General features: G+C 43.4%; 2 protein-coding genes across 5 annotated transcripts in view; one reads left to right on the top strand and one right to left on the bottom strand.

Moving 5' to 3' along the window:
• The window catches only part of slc25a40 (solute carrier family 25 member 40), a 12,555-nt gene extending 10,056 nt beyond the window's left edge, over window positions 1-2,499 (top strand). For all 4 annotated transcript variants that reach the window (XM_026184066.2, XM_026184068.2, XM_026184069.2 and 1 more), the window contains exon 10: window positions 1,347-2,499. In XM_026184066.2, the coding sequence (XP_026039851.1) occupies window positions 1,347-1,477 (131 nt within the window). In that variant the 3' untranslated portion in view covers window positions 1,478-2,499. The remainder of the gene's footprint in view (window positions 1-1,346) is intronic.
• rundc3b (RUN domain containing 3b) lies at window positions 2,441-22,100 on the bottom strand. Its single transcript, XM_026184070.2, has 11 exons — window positions 21,867-22,100; window positions 16,600-16,715; window positions 14,679-14,812; window positions 14,240-14,325; window positions 14,034-14,123; window positions 9,828-9,908; window positions 8,313-8,487; window positions 7,910-8,067; window positions 6,348-6,494; window positions 3,646-3,767; window positions 2,441-3,559 (listed from the first exon to the last, which is right to left on the bottom strand). The coding sequence occupies exons 1-11, from the start codon at window positions 21,959-21,961 to the stop codon at window positions 3,414-3,416; spliced, it is 1,350 nt and encodes a 449-aa protein (XP_026039855.2). The 5' UTR covers window positions 21,962-22,100; the 3' UTR covers window positions 2,441-3,413.

The following is a 22,100-nucleotide window of genomic DNA, read 5'->3' as shown; positions in this document are numbered from 1 at the left end:
TAGCAGAGCTGCTCTGTGCAGCGTTATGGCATAATAATTTTAAGGGAGAATAAAAAGTCGACACACATATCTCATTCCAGACGGAGGACTCTACCACTACACTTCTCCAGTCCATTCACAGAGTCGTTGCATGGTAAGACATGGATAGGAAGTGGGCGGAGCCTTTTACCGTCATTTTATTACGACGCAAAGTACAAACACCTGTGGACACACAATCCAACAGGCCCGCATGCGCAAAAGAAGACGTCACACACAACGCGCTCTGTTTAGACCCAGAGCAAACAATATTGTTTGACTGATGGCCTTAATATAAAGATTTGTTTCGGACTTTACGTTTCCCAGTTTTTGCTTTAAGTTATTTTGTTATTTACATAATAATGTAAATAACCTAATAATGATCCTTATTGCTGTTTTAGAGGAGCGGTGCTTCAAAGGATAGTTGCAGATTTCTGTCAGAATCTGCAGATTATACAGTACAAATAAAATGTTCACGTTTCTCCAACGTTGTCTTCCCAACAGTTTCACGGGATGTCCAGGAAGCGTTCACGATGTCTTCTCCGGAGCTGATAATTGGCGTCTGTCTTGTGTCAGTGACGGAAAGACGGATTTAATGCGACATGACCATCAAACAGCAGTCAATTTCTAAGACATCGGATATGTATCGGATTCAGTACCACATACAAAAGTGACCCAGATCGGATTTGAAAATATCGGATTTGTGCCGTTCACACTGTCATACCATGATCGGATATGAGTCGCATAGGGTCAGAAAAATCGGATTTGATGCACTTTCGCCTGCAGTGTGAACGTAGCCTATGACACAGTTGTGCTGACATGCTGTTTGTGATTTTTGGCCAGATGTGGGATTATGCGTTATAGCCAAACATGTCCAGTTTGGTCTCGTCTGTCTTGCGGTTTTTTCAGATGTATGCAAGTCATGCTGCCTCCTCTCTTTTTAGAGAGAAGCAGCTTTTTCGTTGACACTGTGCGAACACACGTGAATACTTGACACCAACTGGTCTTTTAGAGGTGCTCACACTTACTGATCAGCTGAAAAACTTCATTTGATTAGTAGCACTTGGCTGCTACTTACAGCTTCCATAGAAATTAGGAGTTTAAGTGTGTGCTTACTTTTTCACACGCTGCTTCTGTGCTTTGGCTTAAATACATACATATATGTCCTCTCTTATAGTTCGTCTTAAGGTTGTATTTACCTTTATTTTAAGACTTGCTAAGGGCCCGATTGTTTTCATGTCCTGATACATGAAACCTTATTACTGAAAGAGTGCATACATTCTGTTTAGACTGTATATAAACTCTTCTCATACCTGTGGTTTCTCTATCAGGTTTTCTCCCCAGGGTGATAAAAGTGGCTCCAGCCTGTGCCATCATGATCAGCAGTTATGAGTTTGGAAAGGCCTTTTTCCGAAAACACAACAAAGAGAGGACACATGGACCACTGCAGACCAACCCCTGACAGATTTCCCTTGGAAGAACGACGCACGCTACAACAGCTACTGCTAGACCGCACCTGAGGGTTGTACTGTCAAACCACTTAGATTTAACTTGAGGTTATTGAGCAAAGTCAGGGGTTGGAATGATGTTAAATTATACTTTAACAATAATTAAGACGTATATATAAGGTGAACAAGTAACCTCAGGGCTTTAGGACTCCTTGTCTGTTTGTATATAGAGTTTTCACTGTCCGCACAACGAGCTCCATGAGATCAAGGAAAGGATGGTATTTTTTTAGATAAATTTATTGGGGCCTGAGCAGTTAATGCATTGAGGTGAATCCATATTCTCCTTTCATAGTGCAAGTCAACCAAGAAGTTGCACAGTGTTACTTCTAAAGTTATCTGGATGAGCCAGATGCTTCATTTTGCAGTGCAGATCTTTAGCATGATAAAGTTAATGTTGCCAAATTTAAAACATTAGCACAAATGGGGTTAAAAAAAACCCCAAAAAAAACAACTGTCTGTCTTCCTGCATTGTAAAATATTAAAGATGATCAGAATCGATATGAATTTATTCATATTAATTTTTACATTGTTTTTGTTGAATGCAGTAGATTCTGTGTGAAGTTGGAAAGAAATATTTTTCATCTACACCTTGTTCATTTCAGGCGTGTTTAGGAGCTAGTATATCAAAGAAAGACTTTTTATTAGTAATATATTTTCCATGTATCTCACTGAGATCATGTGCTCTGTGCCTGAACTCCTTAAATTGGAGACACAAGATCTCTATTTCACTCCTCTGTGTTGTGAGAATCCCTAAAACGTCTCCTTGCTTTTGCACAGTAGAGTGCCACTACAGCGTGAGTGTAAATAAAATAGCATTATTCAGATTGTACTATATGAAAATGTGTCATTTTCTATACCCGATTACCTTTTCCTCACACCTGTTGCTGTTGACAAGAAACTCAAATGTCACCATCAAGTTGTCAGTGTTTCAGTGTAGTTTATTCAAATAAAGAATAACAAGGTAAATCCAGTAAAACATCTGCTGTATGTCTGTGCAAACGACCGCTGGAACGAGGTGAAGGCAAAAAGTAATGAGTTTAGTGTTGAGGTACACGGCTTAGTTACCAACAATACAAATTGTATTCATACTGAATCGCAACACAGACTTTAAACAATGATCTATCCACGGTAACCAGCCATTACAGTGAAATACTGCATTTTAATAATTAAAGGGAATAAAGCTCAACTTTAAAATAAAACCCAGAAATTTGGGGTGGTTATTACTCATAGTGATCCTTACCTGAGAACAAAACCACGTGATACACAACAGTGGCAACATAAGGCTGATGAAAAACTGAAGAAAAACACCAAACAACAAAGACTGCCTCATCCCAAACACTGATGACGTACTGAGACAAAACAGGCACATTAACCATCACAAATAGAAGAAAAGGGTGATTTATGGCACCACCAACAGAACCAAAAATATGAATACATCCCATTATCAACAGAAAATAATTCAGTGACACTCTGGTTTGTAGTCTTTCATTTTTCCCTCTCAGACCTCTGACCTACAGTCAGTATTTTCAGTATGGTATAATCTCTAGAGCCTAAGAGAGGCGCAGCCTTTTCACTGCCCCCTCTGGGCTGTAAAGTGACATAATTCAGACTAATACTTCCTAAAATAGAAATCAACAATGCTCCACAGATAAAAACAAACAAAACTAAACACTGAACATATACTGATGAAGTTCCATTTGAAGATCCTCTGTCATTTCATCGGTGTGGAACATTATTAAGACGTCATTCAGACTGATGGAGCTGGATCATGCTACACCAGATCCTCAAGTTCCACATACATAACATAAACCTCTACAAACAATTTCCAAAACGGAGAAGGTTCCTGGATTATCTGGCCCTGGCCAAAAGGCGTTTTTAACTCTTCATTCCCTATGAAGGAGTGAAACTTGGGCTGCTGACCTCTGTTGTAGGACTGGCCAAACATTCATTCGACCTCAGGCTGGCCAGAGACTTGTAGCTGGTGACTGAGGTCAGGGAGCCACACAGACCTCTTAGAGAAGGAGTTTCTTCTTTGCCTGGATGACAAGACGTACAGTAAATGTTCACACCAGCGATGGAAAGCTTCGCAGACAGCAGTGCTTGCTACCAGGTGCAGACGTACCTTGGTGAGTCCACTTTGAGCTGGCTGACCTGGCCTCCAGACTCAGCATGTTGGACGGTTCGAGAGAATTCTGGGAAATGCTCATGTCTGCAGAGAGCTGCTCCAGACTCTGGAAACTCTTCCTGCAATGAATGGACAAAGATCAATAAAGGCCACACAGTATAATTGGTGCTGATAGGACCAAAAAATTCATCAGTTGAATGAGTTTTTGATGGCAGTACTTCGAGTACTTCATGAGACAAAAGCCATTTAAATACACTGTGTTGGTAATTTAGGGCAAGACAAAAGTTTGTGTACAAACTTAAAACGTAACAACGGACTCAAATTGTGTAAAGACAATGTTCTATATACAGTCACTGACACTTTATTAGGAACAGCTGTTCCCCTGTTCATTAATAATAATAACAATAATAATAATTTCCCCTAGGGAAAGTATTCTGATACAAATACCCAAGTAGCCAATCACAAGTAAGCATCTCAGCAAATTTACCCATGGTCAAGATGACCTGTTGAAAGAGGAGAACGGCCAGACTCCTTGAAGCTGATAGGAAGGCAACCGTAGCTCAAATAACCACTTGTTAGAATCAAGGTATGCAGAAGAGCATCCATGAACACTCAGCACATCAAGCCTTGAAACACTTTGTTTCTGTTTCACTTCACTTCAGAGAACTTCAATCTATACACCTAAAAACCACAAACCAGGCAAGAAATTTGGGTGTAGTGATGGATGCAGACCTAAACTTAGAAAAACACATTAAGACAATAACAAAATCAGCTTACTATCACCTCAAGAATATATCAAGGATAAAAGATCTGATGTCTCAACAGGACCTGGGAAAACTAGTCCATGCATTCATCTTTATTAGGCTTGATTACTGTAACAGCATCTTTACAGGTCTACCTAAAAAATCAGTCAGACAACTACAGCTCATTCAGAACTCTGCTGCTCGAGTCCTCACTAAGACCAAAAAAGTGGACCACATCAGTCCAGCTCTGAGGTCTTTACACTGGCTGCCTGTCCGTCAGAGGATAGACTTTAAAGTTCTGATGCTGGTCCATAAAGCTCTGAATGGTTTAGGACCAAAATACATCAGTGACCTCCTGGCCCAGTATGAACCTTCCAGATCCCTCAGGTCATCTGGATCCGGTTTTTTATCAGTTCCCAGAGTCAGAACCAGACTCAGAGAAGCTGCATTCAGCTTTTATGCTCCATATATCTGGAACAAAGTCCCAGAAAGCCTCAGATCAGCTGAAACACTCAGTTTATTTAAATCCAGGTTGAAGACTCACCTGTTCTCAGCTGCATTTGAAAAAAAAAACAAAAAAAAAACACCAAATCCACACTTTTAAGCTTAAATTTCAAAACTTACATTTTAACTACTGATTTTATCTACTGTTCTGATTTTACCTACTGTTTTTTGTTTTGTTTTTTTGTGTTTTGTTTGTTTGTTTGTTTTTTAATCAATTTTAAATCATGCTTTTTATTTGTTTTTGTTCTTTAATGTCTCTGTAAAGCGCTTTGAATCACCTTGTTGTTGAATTGTGCTATATAAATAAACTTGCCTTGCCTTCTTGCTTATTTTTAAAGTTCCTCGACACGAATGATGTAAATGAGAGCAGATATAATTAACTTGTTCCTTCGTGAGGACAGAGGCTCCACCTGCTGGCTGTTCAAACTTTTTTTTCAACTGAACCCAAAAGTTTGAATAATAAATATTTACTGTTTTGGTCTGCATATCACAGGGTATTGTACTATTGGCCTTGCAGAGATTGTGGGCCATATATATCCCACTTTGATCTTAAGTTGACGAAACCAGCAAAACTTGAATATCTGTAAAGATGTTTAAATATTACAGCTGTCAGCGCAAAATTGGCAAATCCCCATTAACGAGTTAACGTAGATTAGTCCGTGTGGGGTTGACTTGGCATTAATGCGTTAATGCAGCTAAACGCAGGCATCATGACTAACACGATTAACAATTAACTCACCTGGAGCGCAGACTGTCTCAAAATCCCTGGAATGTCGCTGTCAACGCATTTCGGGCAGTTTGTCCGAAGTTTGTCCATTCTGCACTCCAGACGGGTTGACAGAGTTCAAAGTTTTAATCGCGTTAATCATGATGACTACATTAACGCGTTTAGCGTGCTGACAGCACTATGAAATATACATGTAATCCAAATGAATATAAAAAAAGTGCAATTTTAACTTCTTTTTCTGTTTTCTACATGATAAAGAAATTCTGCTGTAGTAAATGAAAGAAATCTGTCAATATTAATAGATAAACATTTAAGTTAAGTTACAGAAAAGTTTCTAGTAGCTTTTTTTTTTTTTAAGTGGACCCATTGTAAAAATTAAATTAAAAAAAGCTGAATTTTTTATAATTGATAGTACAAGAAGAGGACCTTTTCTGTCATTTAGTTATTTTTCTTTTACTTAATTACTTTGTTTATGTATGAATGGCAATAGGGGAGGTTTTTCTTGTAGGTAAAAGCTGTAAGAAAACTAAAAAATATATGTCCTCCTTCACGTTTTCCAAAGCCATCCAGTGAGCCTTGGAGGAGCCTTTGCCGGGCAAATTCTGGCCCCTGGGCCTTATGTTTGACCATGAAAATAAAAGCAAATGTAGAAAACACTTCAAAATAACCGTCCAAATAAATGCTTGTAGGCTGAAGATTTTCTTTTACAAGGACTTTGTACATACTCCTCCCACTGTCCTGTAGTCTTCCTGTACAGCAGTGTATCCAAGGCAACAGCATTGGCATCCATGGCATCGGGAGATGGCCACTGATTGGTCAGATGAGCTGTTAACTCTTGTCTAGATCGCAAGTCGTTGTTTTTAAGCACTGTCCTGAAAACACGAGACAAAGTAAGTAATATTTATTCTAATGTCACAATCATCTTTTTAAAAAAAAATTAATGTCTAAATAATTGAAATACTTTTTAAATCAATCTTGTGATACCTTTAACACCAACACTAAAAAGAACTGTAAATTAATCTTGCAGGAAACTGTACAATTTACAATCTTCACCACATCAGCCTAACATGTCAGCCTGCTTATATGTAATAATACGGTGCTGCTATCCTTTCATTTCAAGAGGAACATAAACAAACAATAGTAAAGGAAATTAAGCTCATCAATCAGTTGCCAGGATGTGGTGCGAGTGGAAAAGTCATTTTCTGGGGGCATCTGCAATCCCACAGGAAACGTTTTGACATATTCAGGCCTGGGCCACAGTACCGGCACACTGTCTCTACTAAAACCAGTTTCTTTGACAATGAAAGAAGAATGTTAGAGACTAATCTTTATGGGTGTTTTTTCTTCCAGATACAGTACTGTGTAGTGCGTCCTTAAAAAATTACATGAAAATAGACAAATGGAGGACAACAGAAGAAGAATCAGGATTTTTTTAAACTAGAGAAGGAGCACTGGGAACAGCTACACAATAGCTTCCAGCAGGACACTGATGTGAATGTCTCTGACCAAACAAACAGAAACAGACTTCATGGGTGTCCACTAGGGGCCCACAATGTCCTCTAGAAGGCCCCATGTTCACTGCCCAGCATTTAGAGCCCAATTTGCTGTCACAGATAAGAGCAGGTTGCCCCTGAGCACCAGTGACAGACATGAAAGGTTCTGGAGAAGCCGTGGAGAACATTATGGTGCCTGTAACATATTTCAGCATTGACCAGTTTGGTGGTGGGTCAGTTATGGTGTGGAGAGACATATCCATGGGTGGATGAACAGACCTCTACAGGCTAGGCAACAACACCCTAAATACCATAAGGTATCTTGAGGAAATCCTTGAACCCATTTTCAGACCCTTCGCTGATGCAGGGGGTCTTGGGTTCCTCCTGGTGCATGACATTTCCCGGCATCATGTGGCGAGAGAATGTAGGCTGGAGTGAAAGACCCAAAGACCACGACGCTTCTCTGCTCACGCCTATTGAGCTCCACGCAATTTTGTAATTAAACTGTCATTTCTGTTTTTTCTCATTAGTTCAGCTAATCTTTCCACATACCGACAGGCTACTGCCAGAGTGCCCCCACATGGCACTCGGTTGGGAATCACTGTCTCAGAATATTAATGGAAAGCTGATGCCGTTTGACTGAAGCAGCGCTGACTGCAATAGATTCAGCAACAAACAAACCACCTGCAACCTTCAGGCTACTTGCTGTGTCTTGAATGTCAAACTCACAGTTGGAGCAACTGTAAACCTTTCCACCCAACACCAACAAAAAACACACACCAGAATGGACTCACAATTGGTCCTGTAGTTCCAATATGATATACTCAAGCTGTTCTTTCTCCAGTGTGTGGGAGAGGTGTGTGTCTGCCAGGCTCTGCTGAAGGGCTTTGCTTTGGGACACAGCCTCCGACAGCTGGGCTTCTCGTAGACGGACAAGTTCTTCCAGGTAGCCCTGAGGCAAACAAATACACATCTGGTTTATTAACTTCAGCACATGCATCTGAATGGCCTGCTTTTCACTACAAACAAGAACCCTGAATCAGGAACAACCACAGCAAGGAGCCACAATGAAGATATAACATAAAGCTGAATATTTGTTTGTGTGAGAAAACAAAAACAAATGTCACACTGGCATTTACTGCCTTCCTGCCCCGTCATCGTAAATTAACACTAATATGAAACTCCCACTGATGCTACCTTTTGTTCCAGTGCCATGCGATACTTCTGCTCGAAGCGTTTGCACTTGCTGACCAGGTTGCTCTGCTCAGTAAAGATGGAGGCAGCCGTGGCTGTTTTGTCAGGTGTGCTGCTCTCACTGCCGCTGCTCCCCAGAGTCCTCATCTCCTCCTCATCACTGCTGATGCTGTCTGCGCTGCACAGGACAAAAGTGCGTACCCGATTAGTACACAGCTCGCATACAGTACCGTGCAAAAGTCTTGAGACACCTCTCATTTCTTCAGATTTTGTTATAAAAATGGGAAATGCATGCTGCAATTTATTGAAATGTACCACACCTGCTTTGCATAATTTCATCATTTACTGTCATATTCACACTAACCTTTATTTTCAGGTAGTAACAGGTCACGTCACTGTCAAGAATGTAATATGTTATAAATTCCTGCAAAAGCAATACAATCTAAAGCCTAATGACAAGTGAGTTTAGCAAGATTTGTCGATACTGGTGAGTAAATTGTGGTAAGACCACTTCCCTCATTATTCACCCTGCACACAAACCGTCTGTGCATTTAAACTGTTCAGGACTTCATGATACAATACAGGAAAATGTGGTACATTACTGCCGCTGCACTGTTTAGGGTTTCTCCACTAAAAAGCTTCAAGCCTTCACACCTCCTGCTTGTTGAGACGTGCTATGGTTGTGATATTCCCAGGAGCACGAATCCATCACTTCCTGTGCCCACTAGAGGGTGTTGGAAAACACTAATTATGAGAACACTGCTGTATACTGTGTTGAATCCACAATGAAAATATCATGTATACCAGAGGTTTTTTTACACGATGCTGTTACCACTCGGTGGAGCGGTGAGGGTGACTCTGTACTAGCACACAGATGTCTCCAGGCCTAAACTCTCAGCAAGCATGACTTCAATCTAAACTAAAAACCTTCACATTTCAGCACAACTCAAGATCATTAGATTAAATTGACCAGTTGATCAGATTAAATCTCTGACAGTTGTTAAAGTATAACTGGCAAAAAAGGCACCAAAACTGAATCTTGAAACTAAAATGATTGACAATGGCATGACTTCAAGGCAGCAGAAGCTTTTTGGAGCTATACATCCAAAGGTAAAGCCACTAGACAAAGACTCTTGGGCCTTATGTTCAACACCACTGATCTAATTCAATCTCTAGGAAGGGTTTATTCAAGTGTGACACTAAGAAACTGCAAGAATTGTGCATAAATCACAACTTCCTGTCTGCTTATGGTAAAAATGTTTGTACATCTTAGGACAATACAGGATACAAAGTTTCATAAATACAGGTGAAATGCAGCACCGGGGCTACTTTGCATGGGGAGGTGAAGCGCCACTTAAACACTTTCAACAAATATCTTTTTTTACCACAAAGGATACACGTGCCACGTTTCACGAAGTTTCGAGCCTTTTGAGCTCAACACCATCAGTGCTCAGACACTAATAAAATACACACTACACCAGAGACGGACCGTGTGATGTGAATTATTTGATCTCATACCTCTGAGTGAACTTCAAGTAAGGCGTGTAGTCAATCACAGCAGGGCAGCTGCCATCCAGACCCTCACCTTTCAGACAGAAGCTTGAGACAGAACAAGATGAAACATTAAAGCTGGGTCTGTCTGTGACCGTTTGAAATGCAGCACATTCATTTAGATGGCATGTTAGTCAGAGCTTCAGTGTCCACCCTCATCCTGTCCTTCTTCTGACGTCTCTCAGCTTCCTGAGGATGAAGTGTTTCACAGCTCAACTTCTTTGCATCTGTCACCTGAACTGCACTCTTCAATCAGCAGGCCCTTCATCAGGAGCAGATAACAGTTTATTCTCCAAAGCAGCTCTAATTTTATCAGAAATAATGAAGCCGAATTTAAAACGTTTGGCTTATGTGACTAATTTTCCATATAATGGTTTAATTTTGTTATAATTTTAAAAGAAAAACATAAATAATTTTTCAGAAGAAGCACTGCAAACACAAAAACATTCACAGCATGCGGTATCATGTCACCGCAGTATTATTTACTCTAAAGTTTTGAGAGTAAATAATGAAACTCTTTCAGTTACGGTACTGTGCAAAACTCTTGAGCCACCCATATTTCTTTATATTTTTTGCTTCAAAACAAAACAGACTTTCTTGTTATTTTTAAAGTCGTCTTGAGCAGTAGTTTTTCAGGCTTTCAGAAGGTCTATTCATGAGTGGTGGCTCAAAACTTTTGCACAGAACTGTACTTCTGCTTGATCCCTCTTGGCGTATGTAGGACAGTAGCTCAGAACGCCAGTGATGTTGTTGGTCTGTTGTCTTATACTCCATCACAAATGGCAGGTCAGCAAACACTCATATACAGGACAAATGAATCTAGTTCAGAACCAAATGAAACTGCTCGGAAATATTATGACTACATGGTCAGCAGTAACAATGGCCACAAAAAGCAGGAAAATATGTATATGTATACAGCATTAACCAGGTTACTGATCTTAACATAACAGGGCCACTCATCCATGAAAGTGACCAATAAGATGATGATCTTTACCACCTAACAGGATGCAAGTGGTACGCAACATGCGTGGCAAATCCAACTAGCCCTCGAGCACAGTCTGGCTGAAGACCCTTTAGGTCAGGGGTGTCAAACTCCAGTCCTCGAGGGCCGGTGTCCTGAAACTTTTAAATGTGTCCCCATTCAATAGAACTTGACCGCATGCTGAGGTAGCAACCCCCAACCATACTCAAGCAAATTTAAGTAAATGTAAATGTTTGAACATAAGAGTGTCCATAAGTGCACGTGGCACCAGGATGCTCTAGGCCGTAGGTCGATGATCGATTTTGTAATCGTATCAGCAGACCTGCGACCATATGTTCTGGACACTCGGGTAAAGAGAGGGGCTGAGCTGTCAACTGATCACCACCTGGTGGTGAGTTGGATCAGGTGGCGGGAGAAGACGCTGGACAGACCTGGTGCACCTAAACGCGTAGTGAGGGTGTGCTGGGAACGTCTAGCAGAGGCCCCAGTCCGCGAGATCTTCAACGCACACCTCCGGCAGAGCTTCAACAGCATTCCGAGGGAGACTGGGGACATTGAGTCCGAATGGACCATGTTCAGCGTCTCCATTGCCGAAGCTGCTGCATTGAGCTGCGGCCGCAAGGTGGTTGGTGCCTGCCGTGGTGGTAATCCCCGAACCAAATGGTGGACACCAGAGGTGAAGGGAGCCACCAGGCTGAAGAAGGAGTCCTATCGGGCTTGGTTAGCCTGTGGGACTCCGGAGGCAGCCAACAGGTATCGACAGGCCAAGCGGAATGCGGCTCGGGCAGTGGCTGAAGCAAAAACTCGGGTGTGGGAGGAGTTCAGAGAGGCCATGGAAAAAGACTTTCGGGCTGCCTCGAAGAGATTCTGGCAAACCGTCAGACGTCTCAGGAGGGGAAAGCGGTGCTCTACCTGCACTGTGTATAGTGCTGGCGGAGCGCTGCTGACGTCGACTGAGAAAATTGTCAGGCGGTGGAAGGAATACTTCGAGGACCTCCTTAATCCCACTGACACGTCTTCCGAGGAGGAAGCAGAGTCTGGGGATGAGGGGAATGACCCGCCAATTTCCGGGGGCGAGGTCACTGAGGCAGTTAAACAACTCCTTGGTGGCAGAGCCCCTGGTGTTGATGAGGTCCGCCCCGAGTTCCTGAAGGCTCTGGACGTTGTAGGGCTGTCCTGGTTGACACGCCTCTGCAATGTTGCGTGGAGATCAGGGGCAGTACCTGTGGACTGGCAGACCGGGGTGGTGGTCCCCATCTTCAAGAAAGGGGACCGGAGGGTGTGTTCCAACTACAGGGGGATCACACTCCTCAGCCTCCCTGGGAAAGTCTATGCCAGGGTGCTGGAAAGGAGAGTTCGTCCGTTAGTCGAACCTCGGATACAGGAGGAACAATGCGGTTTTCGTCCTGGTCGCGGAACACTGGACCAGCTCTTTATCCTCTCCAGGATACTTGAGGGTGCATGGGAGTTTGCCCAACCAGTCTACATGTGTTTTGTGGACTTGGAGAAGGCATTCGACCGTGTCCCTCGGGGTGTCCTGTGGGAGGTGTTGCGGGAATATGGGGTGTCTGGCCCATTGCTACGGGCCATTCGATCCCTATACAACCGTTGCAAGAGCTTGGTTCGCATTGCCGGCAATAAGTCGGACTCGTTCCCGGTGGGTGATGGGCTCCGCCAGGGCTGCCCTTTGTCTCCGGTTCTGTTCATAATTTTTATGGACAGGATTTCTAGGCGCAGCCAAGTGGTGGAGGGCTTTCACTTTGGTGGCCTCAGAATCTCATCTCTGATTTTTGCAGATGATGTGGTTCTGTTGGCTTCATCGGGTGAGGGCCTCCAGCTCGCACTGGAGCGGTTCGCAGCCGAGTGTGAAGCAGCGGGAATGAGGATCAGCACCTCCAAATCTGAGGCCATGGTTCTCAGCCGGAAAAGGGTGGAGTGCCCACTCCGGGTCGGGGATGAGTTCCTGCCCCAACTGGAGGAGTTCAAGTATCTCGGGGTCTTGTTCGCGAGTGATGGGAGAAGGGAGCCGGAGATCGACAGACGGATCGGGGCTGCAGCTGCAGTAATGCGGACGCTGCACCGGTCCGTCGTGGTGAAGAGGGAGCTGAGTGTAAAAGCGAAGCTCTCAATTTACCGGTCGATCTACGTCCCTACCCTCACCTATGGCCACGAGCTGTGGGTAGTGACCGAAAGAACGAGATCGCAGATACAAGCGGCAGAAATGAGCTTCCTCCGAAGGGTGGCTGGCCTCTCCCTTAGAGATAGGGTGAGAAGTTTGGCCATCCGGGAGGGGCTCAGAGTAGAGCAGCTGCTGCTCCACATCGAAAGGAGCCAGCTGAGGTGGTTCGGGCATCTGACATGGATGCCCCCTGGGCGCCTCCTGGGTGAGGTGTTCCAGGCATGTCCCACTGGGAGGAGGCCCCGGGGCAGACCCAGGACACGCTGGAGAGATTATATCTCTCGGCTGGCCTGGGAACGCCTTGGTATTCCCCCGGATAAGCTGGAGGAGGTGGCTGGGGAGAGGGAGGTCTGGGCCTCTTTGCTTAGGCTGCTGCCCCCGCGACCCGGCCCCGGACAAAGCGGATGAAAATGGATGGATGGATGGTAAATGTTTGGAAAAATGAACTTCCATAGAGTCTTGCTAATGACCTACTAATTTTATTCAGGTGTGTTGCAGCAGGGACACATGGAAAAGTTTCAGGACATCGGCCCTCGAGGACTGGAGTTTGAGACCCGTTCTTTAGGTGATCACTGTGTATGAGTTTGATTAAATTAAGACGAATACCGTAGGAGGAATAGCGATTTATGTGAACTGTGGACAGACGGACAACAAAGACTTGACCATGGCGTAACTTCACTGGTCCTTTGGTCGGATGACTCGTTAAATATATGAAAATGTGTTTTCTAATTGAAAATAGAAACACGAAGCCTTCGATCTGACCACAGCTGTAGCTGCAGGTGGCCACCAACATTTCCAATACTTTAACATTCCCACACTCACTGGTAAAATGTTTCATACATTTATAGATATAATTTAGGATGATCCTATTTTTCAAAATGCAAAAATAAATAAACTAATAAAAACCCTTCAGGATATGTGTCAAACTGCAACAAATCCACTGTGCTGATTATTTTAGTAGTTTTGAGTTTTCTGGCAACATGTTTCTTTTTCAGAACATCTGGACGAGTACCTGAAGTCGATGGTGTTGAGTCCGATGAGCGTGTCGGCTAACAGCCCAGCTTCCTCTCCCAGCATGATCGCTCCGTCCTCATAAAACCTCCTGCGGCCAACACACATCAGTAAGTCTCACTGTGTACACGAACGTGGAGTAGTGAGCAAAGACTGAGGGCGTAGGTTATAGCTTTCATTAACACAATTATAACTGTTTGTTTAGACCTGCTGGCTCTGAAGTCCCGCAGTGCAAATGTGATGTACTCTGAAAGTCTTTTCTCCATCAGGACGACTCTGATCCACGCCCTGCCCTGCAGAGACAAACAGGTGACATGCAGCTGTTAGTGGAAGCTTCTGATATTTGAATTAAAAAACCAGCTACACGTCTAAATGTGCCTGTAAAATACGTGGCCGTTAACCATGCGGCTGTTTGCTCTCCATCACAAGTTTGCCCTTTGTTCTTTTCCCAAGAGGACAATGGAAAGCAGAGCAAATGATGACGCACTGATTCTGCACTGTGTGCTGCAGGGTCTGGATACTTTGACTTTGCCTTCTATCCTGCAGTTTTCCTAAATCAAATATGTTGTTCAATAAAAATGATCATTTTCTGAAAAATAGAGCTTCAGAATAATCAAATCAGATCAATAGTCAGTTTTATAATTACCTTTGCTCTAGATGATCGCACATTTTCCATGCTCTCAATGCTTCGGATGCAGTTATGAGGTACTTTACTGCAGGCAGCTTTTATGTAATCCCAGAAACTCCGAGGAGTCTCGTAGCCGAACCAAGACATCTGACCTGAGAGGAAAAAAAGAAAAGAAAAAGAAAGAAACAAGCATTTGTATGAGCATGCATGTGCATTCATACTGAATGATCACCACAGTCAAAAGGGTATAGTAATGAAGAAGGCCCAGAGCGCATCTTCCCCGGCCAAAGATGAGACCCCATCATCGAAAAGAAGTCGCACAGTAGACACAACGTCGCCTGCCAGCAAAGACTTTACCGACATGCTGGAGTCAATCGATAAGCGGTTGTCCAGCTTCGATGCGAGGCTGTCCCTGGTGGAGATTTGACACCGTGAATTTAAATCCCTGAGATTATCCCTGAGTTCACCCAGCAGCAGGTGGAAATGCTCGCTGCTGAAAACGGCACGCTACGGGACTCGGTCAAGTCTCTTACCGAAAATGTGGCCCAGCTTAACATAGAAAAAAAAAAGAAAAAAAAAAAGAGACTTATTGATCTACAAGCCCGTAGCATGAGAGATAACCTTGTGTTTTCTAGTATCCCAGAATCTGCTGGAGAGGACGCGGAAGCAACGGTGAAAAGCTTCATTAAAACCCACCTGAATCTGCTGGAGGACACTGTGAAGAACATCACCTTCGAAAGTGTCCATCATATCCGGGCTAAGAGGTCGGGGCCGGGAGACCACGCCCTATTGTGGCCAAATTCTGCCATTTCAAGCAGAGAGAGCAGGTGAAGAGTCACAGCAGGGAGCTGAAAGGACTTCAGCGTAAACGACCTAGGTTTGTTGGTATGCTGAAGTCCGAGGCGGACCGGAGGGACCGGCTCCATGTGGACGGACAGATCCCGGCACCACTCTGTGGCTGTATTAACTTCACTCCAGATAAGAGCCTGCTGCATTTTCTTTTCCTTTCTCCCTCTCTTGCACAACTAATCTGTTTCAGTTATTAATATCAATTTGCTAATTCAATGTGATGTCACAGCAGATAAAACGCCATAATTCTCCGTTAATGCGTTAATTAAAATGTTTTCTTTTTTCTTCTCTTTCTTTCTTTTTCATCCCTCCCACCCACCCTTTTCCTTGGTGTTCTTCCTTCTCCTTTCTTTCACTGCATCGATCACCTGTTTCCCTGCATAGTCACAAACAACACTCTATTTCACTCATTCACACAGCAAAAACACACACACACGCGCGCTCTACGGCAGCACATCCACAACAGCCTCACAGCGCACACAGACATATAGGACACATATTAGTGAATATGCACACTCATAGACAAACTTACGGAGCATCTCGCCACACACTTTTCTTCTTTCTATTTACAAACCAGTGACGTATTTCCGTTTTCCTCACCCTCATCCATGAATCTTCTCTGAGGTTCTCCTCTTTTCCTCCTGCCTGGCAGCTCCATCTTCAACTTTGTACCCACTATCCCCCCACTGCACGAGTCCAAACCATCTCAGCCTGGCCTCTCTCACTCTCTCCACCTGAACTCTCTGATATCTTCATCTCTAATCCTCCAGCTTGGCCTCCTGTCTTTTTTGTTAGGGCATCACAGTAGGTCTCATGTGACATCCTGATATGATGCACGTCTTGGAGACGGCACCACTAACAAAAAGCAGCCCAAATACTGTTGATATTTGATACTCACCTGGTAAATTAAAACTGAGTTGCTCACATCTAAACAAACCTGAATGTATATTTGCAGATTGAAGCACACAAGAGGTTGAGGTATCCTCCGCTGCACATCATATATCTCTCCCATCAGCTCATCAAATAAAGGCAAAATTACATTTAATTGTGCTAATGTGTGCAGGCTTTTACAGCTGCGCCGCTCTGTTACCTTTGAGTTGATGGCTGAGGATGTGCTCCAGGATGGAAACAAAGTTAACGAACTCTGGAGATGAGTCATCTATGGTCTCGAAACAGGAGTGGTCCAGCAGAGTCTTCACTGAAAACCTGAACATAAAAAGCAGATACACGGGTATCAAAATCAATCACTGGGTCTGTGTTTTAAAGGGACACTGCACAAATATTGCCTGTATAAACAGACTCAGCTCCAGAAGGAGAGCTACGTGACTGTAAATATAGAGGAAAGGCTTGCATTGAAAAGTCCAGGAAGAGTCTTTGAAGGTAAAGTTCACTTACCAGATGGGGGAGAACGATAGCTGCTTTATGTCTCACTTGTTTTATGAAGCTTAAACAACTAAGTGCTTAAAGTTAGGATGTGTCAGTCTCTGCTTTTTACCACTGAGGTTTACACGTGAGACATGAATTCCCACTTTTCCACACCGACATCCAAACAGCCACAGTGGCAAAACACTTTTCTTGTTGCCATCTGACGCGAGCCGAACGCCCTCCAAGACGAGGATAAATGCCGACAGACGAGGCGTCTGCAACGATCTAGTCCAGAGCTCGGGACTTGTTAACACAGTATCTCAAAAGCCCACGAGAACAAACAAATCGTAATTAACCACCACACATTAACCGCCACACTTAACATTTGACAATTACAAGGCAGAGAAAATAAACACATGGCCTCAGTACGTGTAATGAGGCCTTTGATTAATCTCCTCTGATGAAACCATCCATGATGTGCAGCCCACTATGACAGTCTACCGACTCTGCCTAATTTCATTGCAACTGATTATGCAGGAAGGAAAGTTAATAGAGAAAGACGCGATGTGTCACTGTGTGTGCGCTTTATGAAACTGGCCGGTGTGTGTGTGTAATCTAACTTCATATCGCACCCTGCCTCTCTTTCTCCCTGCCGTTGCTTAGCAGCAGGGTGATCACCAAGTGTGAAAGCGGGTTAAAAACTGACGGATTTCCAGCAGTAAAAGCCTTAAATTAATCACACATCACATACATACAGACACCATGGGGGGAAAAAAATAAATCAACAGCCCAGCTCACGAAAGGCCAGACACGATTTCCTCTCTGTGCAGCGCTTATCCTGTCAGGTGTAACTGCCACCTGAAAAAACGTTTAATGTAGACTTCCAGTCAGCGTGACAACAGCAGAAAATCACACACACACACACACACACACACACACACACACACACACACACACACACACACACACAGAGGTGTTTAAACTTTAACTGACGTGTCGCTGAAGTCAGTCACACGGTATTGATGCTAAACTAGATGAAGTCGCGAGACTCTTGTTTCTAGGCGACTCACAACAATAACCCATGTCGACTGTATTTTGTTGCCAATCTTTGTGACTTAGAAAAGTTTCTCATGATGTGACAGCTCATTAATTATCACTTCTTCTGTAATGATCAGAAAGTGCACATTTTAACTGGTGCCATGAGACTGACTTTGATGACGAGTCAAATCGCTGCTGTTAAACGTGAACATCTGAGTACACTCCGTGATTCGCTAACTTTGTGCAATAACTTTTATCAGCAATAACTTAATAATCACTTTCGAAATGATGTTGTCCGTGTCTCACAGAAGATTTTTGGCCCAGGCTTCCTTACTACGTTGCTTTGCTTCACTGAGGTTTTCATTTATGCACAGCTCTCTTAAGGTCCCACCACAGCATTTCAGTCACGTTGAAATCTGAACTTGGGTCATTTCAGCACCTTGATTCTTTTCTTTTTCAGCCATTCTGTTGCAGATTTGCTGCTGTGATTAGGATCACAGGAGCCAGTTTTGACTTAAACTGTTGGACGGATGGCCTGACATTTGACTAGAGAATACTTTGGTATGGAGAGGAGTTTGTGGTCATGTCAAAGACTGCAAGGAGGTCAGGTACTGTGGCTGCAAAACAAGCCCAAACCATCACCCCTTTACCACTGTGCTCACAGTTGTTATGACGCGAAAAAAAAAAAAAAATCCACTCCACAGGACATTTTATCCAGAAGTCTTGTGGGTTGCTGGCTTTTCTAAACAAGCTATACTTGCTCAATCTTTTTCTAATTGCATTGTCGTGAAGTTAACAAGCTTACAGTAGAGTCAGAGAATTAACTGGGACATTGACTCCTGGGACGATTGAGTTTTGAGTTATTGCACTAACACAACTAAATGCTCCAGACCAGCAAACTGCCAGAACATCTGCTTTCACAGAGATCCTCACACTTCCTAATTATCAGCTAATCAAGTAAATTTGATTATCAGCACCTGGCTGTTACTTACCCTCTTAATTCATAGCGGTGTACTTAATATTTCACATGACTGTAAATCAAGCGTTCATCTTCATTCAGGAAACCGCGTGGTCAGATACATGACTTCTTAGAAAGCACAGCTTCATCTCTTTTTGCTGAGCTTTCTGATTCTGATTCTCTACAGTATGCAACAGTATGCAAACACCGGCATCTTGTTTGTTCACCATTTTAACAGCGTTTCCAGGCCCCTAGAACGCAAACCTGCTTGTTTGCCACTCTTTTACGATGACTCTGTGCACATGTGTTTAAAGCAAAAAATTATAAAGATATCAACCATGCACAGTCTCTGGCAAGCCCACAGTGCATCCACACACATCATTTGGGAACAGGGATCATTTTAATTTTTTCCCCCATTTCTGTTTTAAGCTGGCAGCACAGTGATTAGTACTAGCACCTCAGAGCAGGACCCTCTTGCTCTGAGGTGCTAGTACTTTAAACCCACCGACTGGTGGGAGTTTGCATTTTCTCCCCAATGCGTCTCTCTGGCTTCATCTCCCAGTCCAAAGACATGCAGAAAAGATTCATTCAATTCAACTTTATTTCACCAAATCACAACAACAGACACCTCAAAGTGCTTATAATGTAATGTGGAGACGCTCCAACAATAGAGAGTAACCCCAACAATCAAATGACCCCTTTTGAGTAAGCACTTGGCAACAGTGGGAAGGAAAGTCTTGATGCATGCTCAATCATCAAGGTAAGTAAATCCCAAAAGGTTGATTCTGTTCATCTGGACGCAGCGTTTTTTAGTGGGACAAACGTTTGGTCACTCATCCAAGTGACTTCTTCCGTCTCAGCTGACTGCGGGTTTCCCCAACCTTATAAACAGGACATTTGCACAATGACTGAAACCAGCATCACCAAAGGAACAATGGGCTGGGAGGTCAGTTCGTTGATCATTAATATGCAAATTGTCATGACCGTTGATCAACAACCACTGATCGAAAGACCACTGATCATTAATCAATGGTCTTTCCCCATCCCGTTTATAAGGTTGGGGAAAGAGTTCTTCAGTCTCTTGGATGAGTGACGAAACGTTTCTCCCACTGAAAACGCTACGCCCAGATCAATGGAATCAACCTTTTAGGAGTGGGAAGGAAAAACTCCCTTTTAACAGGAAGAAACCTCCAGCAGAAGCAGACTCAGGGAGGGATGGTGAGGTAGGAATGTTTATCTGTGTCTATGTGTTAGCCCTGCGACAGACTGCCAACCCGTCCAGGGTGAAGACCCCCTCTCACCCTATAACAACTGGCATATGCTTAACCCACCGATGACCCTGACTTGGATAAGCATGAGAAAATGGATGGATGGATTCTGCTGTAAGTACTTACAACGATGAGTCTGTTTTAACTATACTGGTAAGTGTGACAGGTAAAACTCGAGTGACAGCATAAACAAATATAAAGCTGGCTTTTACGGTCTCAGGGCAAACACTGAAGCCAGCAGGCTGTCGGTGATCTCTGTTTACTTCCCTTTATTTGCTGTGACCCTCACCGTTTACTCATCTACTGCAGCGGGAGAAAAAAAAAGAGAGACTGCTGAGTAATTTGTTATCATGTTGAAGACAGCAGAGCATCTAAAACAGAGAGATTTCACTGATTTATATGTACATGCATGGTATTTTTACATTACTACATTTACAGGGTTTATATAGATATATTTATCTAAATCTATATAATTTTAAGAGTACAGTTCATTAGTCTGCCATCTTCCTTTCATGATTCGATTGTTTTGTCAGAAAAATGGAAAAAGCAACAACAAGCCCAATTTGACATTCAAATTGCTCATTTTCTGCTAAACAGCAGTCACTATAAAGCCAAATCCCTGTATCGTTTCTACTTAAAAACCCACGATTAATCCATTATTGGCATCTTTTGTTCAGGATTTCTCTGTTTTCTCTCTCTTTGTGCCAATCAGTGAGATAAAGGCTGTTGCGGAGGCAGGAAGACCTGGGAAAGTATGAGCACCTGTGTCCAATTACCTTCCTTTCAAGTGACCAATATCAGAAGGCCTCCTGAAGATTCAAAACACTGTTAGTCATTTTATAACTGGATTTGTTCGCCAGCTCTCAAAACAAGGCTGAGCTGATAGCATTTTTATCAGTTTGTTTTCGGAGTCGTTACGCTCCCTTGGTGCCAAAATACAGACACCTCCACATTTTCTCTTCCCTCTGCCTCAAAAACACCACAGGGACTATCAGTCGGTAACTGACATCTGCCAGCAAAACCAAAAAAGCACCACAAATCAATACATGTAGCAGGGTGTTTTTCACTGCAGCTGGAAGAAACGGGAGGAGAACCTGACCGGTGACATGTGTGCACACCTCGGCATCGATATCCCCCCCCTCAACATCTAATTGCTTATAAATGTTTTGAGGGAATCGGTTTTATGTGTAGGAGTTTTAACTGTTTTGAAAATGCTGCTAAATAAAATATATGGGAAGGTTCATTTGTGTGTATAGGGGGTAACAAAAATCCAAAGAAAACTCAAGTTTGTGTCAAAAAAAATGTATTGGGGGGGGGTGTATTTCTAGATTTCTGGCTTTAACTCTCCACTGGTGTGAGCTGAAATGTGGTGGCATGAATCTTTAAGGAAGGGTTGTAAAGCTGGGGTGGGTGGGCGAATGAGGAAAAATTTAATTATCCTACTGTGCAAAATAAGCATCATCATCTCAGATCTGAGATCATCTCTGGTTTTAAACCCACCCAGCAGACAATCAGTGACTTTCCCTCCCCTCAGCTCTGTATGCACATTAGCTCATAGTTTAACTGAAGGATGGAGCAGGGCTGTAATCCTGCAACCTTAAAAGCCAACCTTTAATAAATGCATGCACCTGACTCTGAAATTAAATTATCTGCCGTCATGAATTCAGCTGCAGACTCTGTTTCGTCCTCCCTGTCGTTAAAGCACTGAAGAGCATGAGGAGTCCCCACCTGCACACGGTCAGCAGGTTTTTCCTCTCCACCACGGCACTCCTGCCTGCAACGCGCTTGCGGACGGGATGGAGACCCACGCCGAGCGACGCCATCCCCGGGCTTGAGTCTGTGGCTGGTCCCCGTGAGCTGTCCACGGCTCCGGTGCGCCAGGGAACGACCAGCTGTCTACGTCCGTCTGTCTGTGAGGGGTACAGAGGATGCTCCACTGAAGGAGGGGCCCGAAAACTGTGA

The sequence above is a fragment of the Astatotilapia calliptera genome, chromosome 11 (genome assembly GCF_964374335.1).
Source record: "Astatotilapia calliptera chromosome 11, fAstCal68.1, whole genome shotgun sequence".
Classification (NCBI taxonomy): Eukaryota; Metazoa; Chordata; class Actinopteri; order Cichliformes; family Cichlidae; genus Astatotilapia; species Astatotilapia calliptera.
This window is presented reverse-complemented; position numbering and strand designations above follow the sequence as displayed.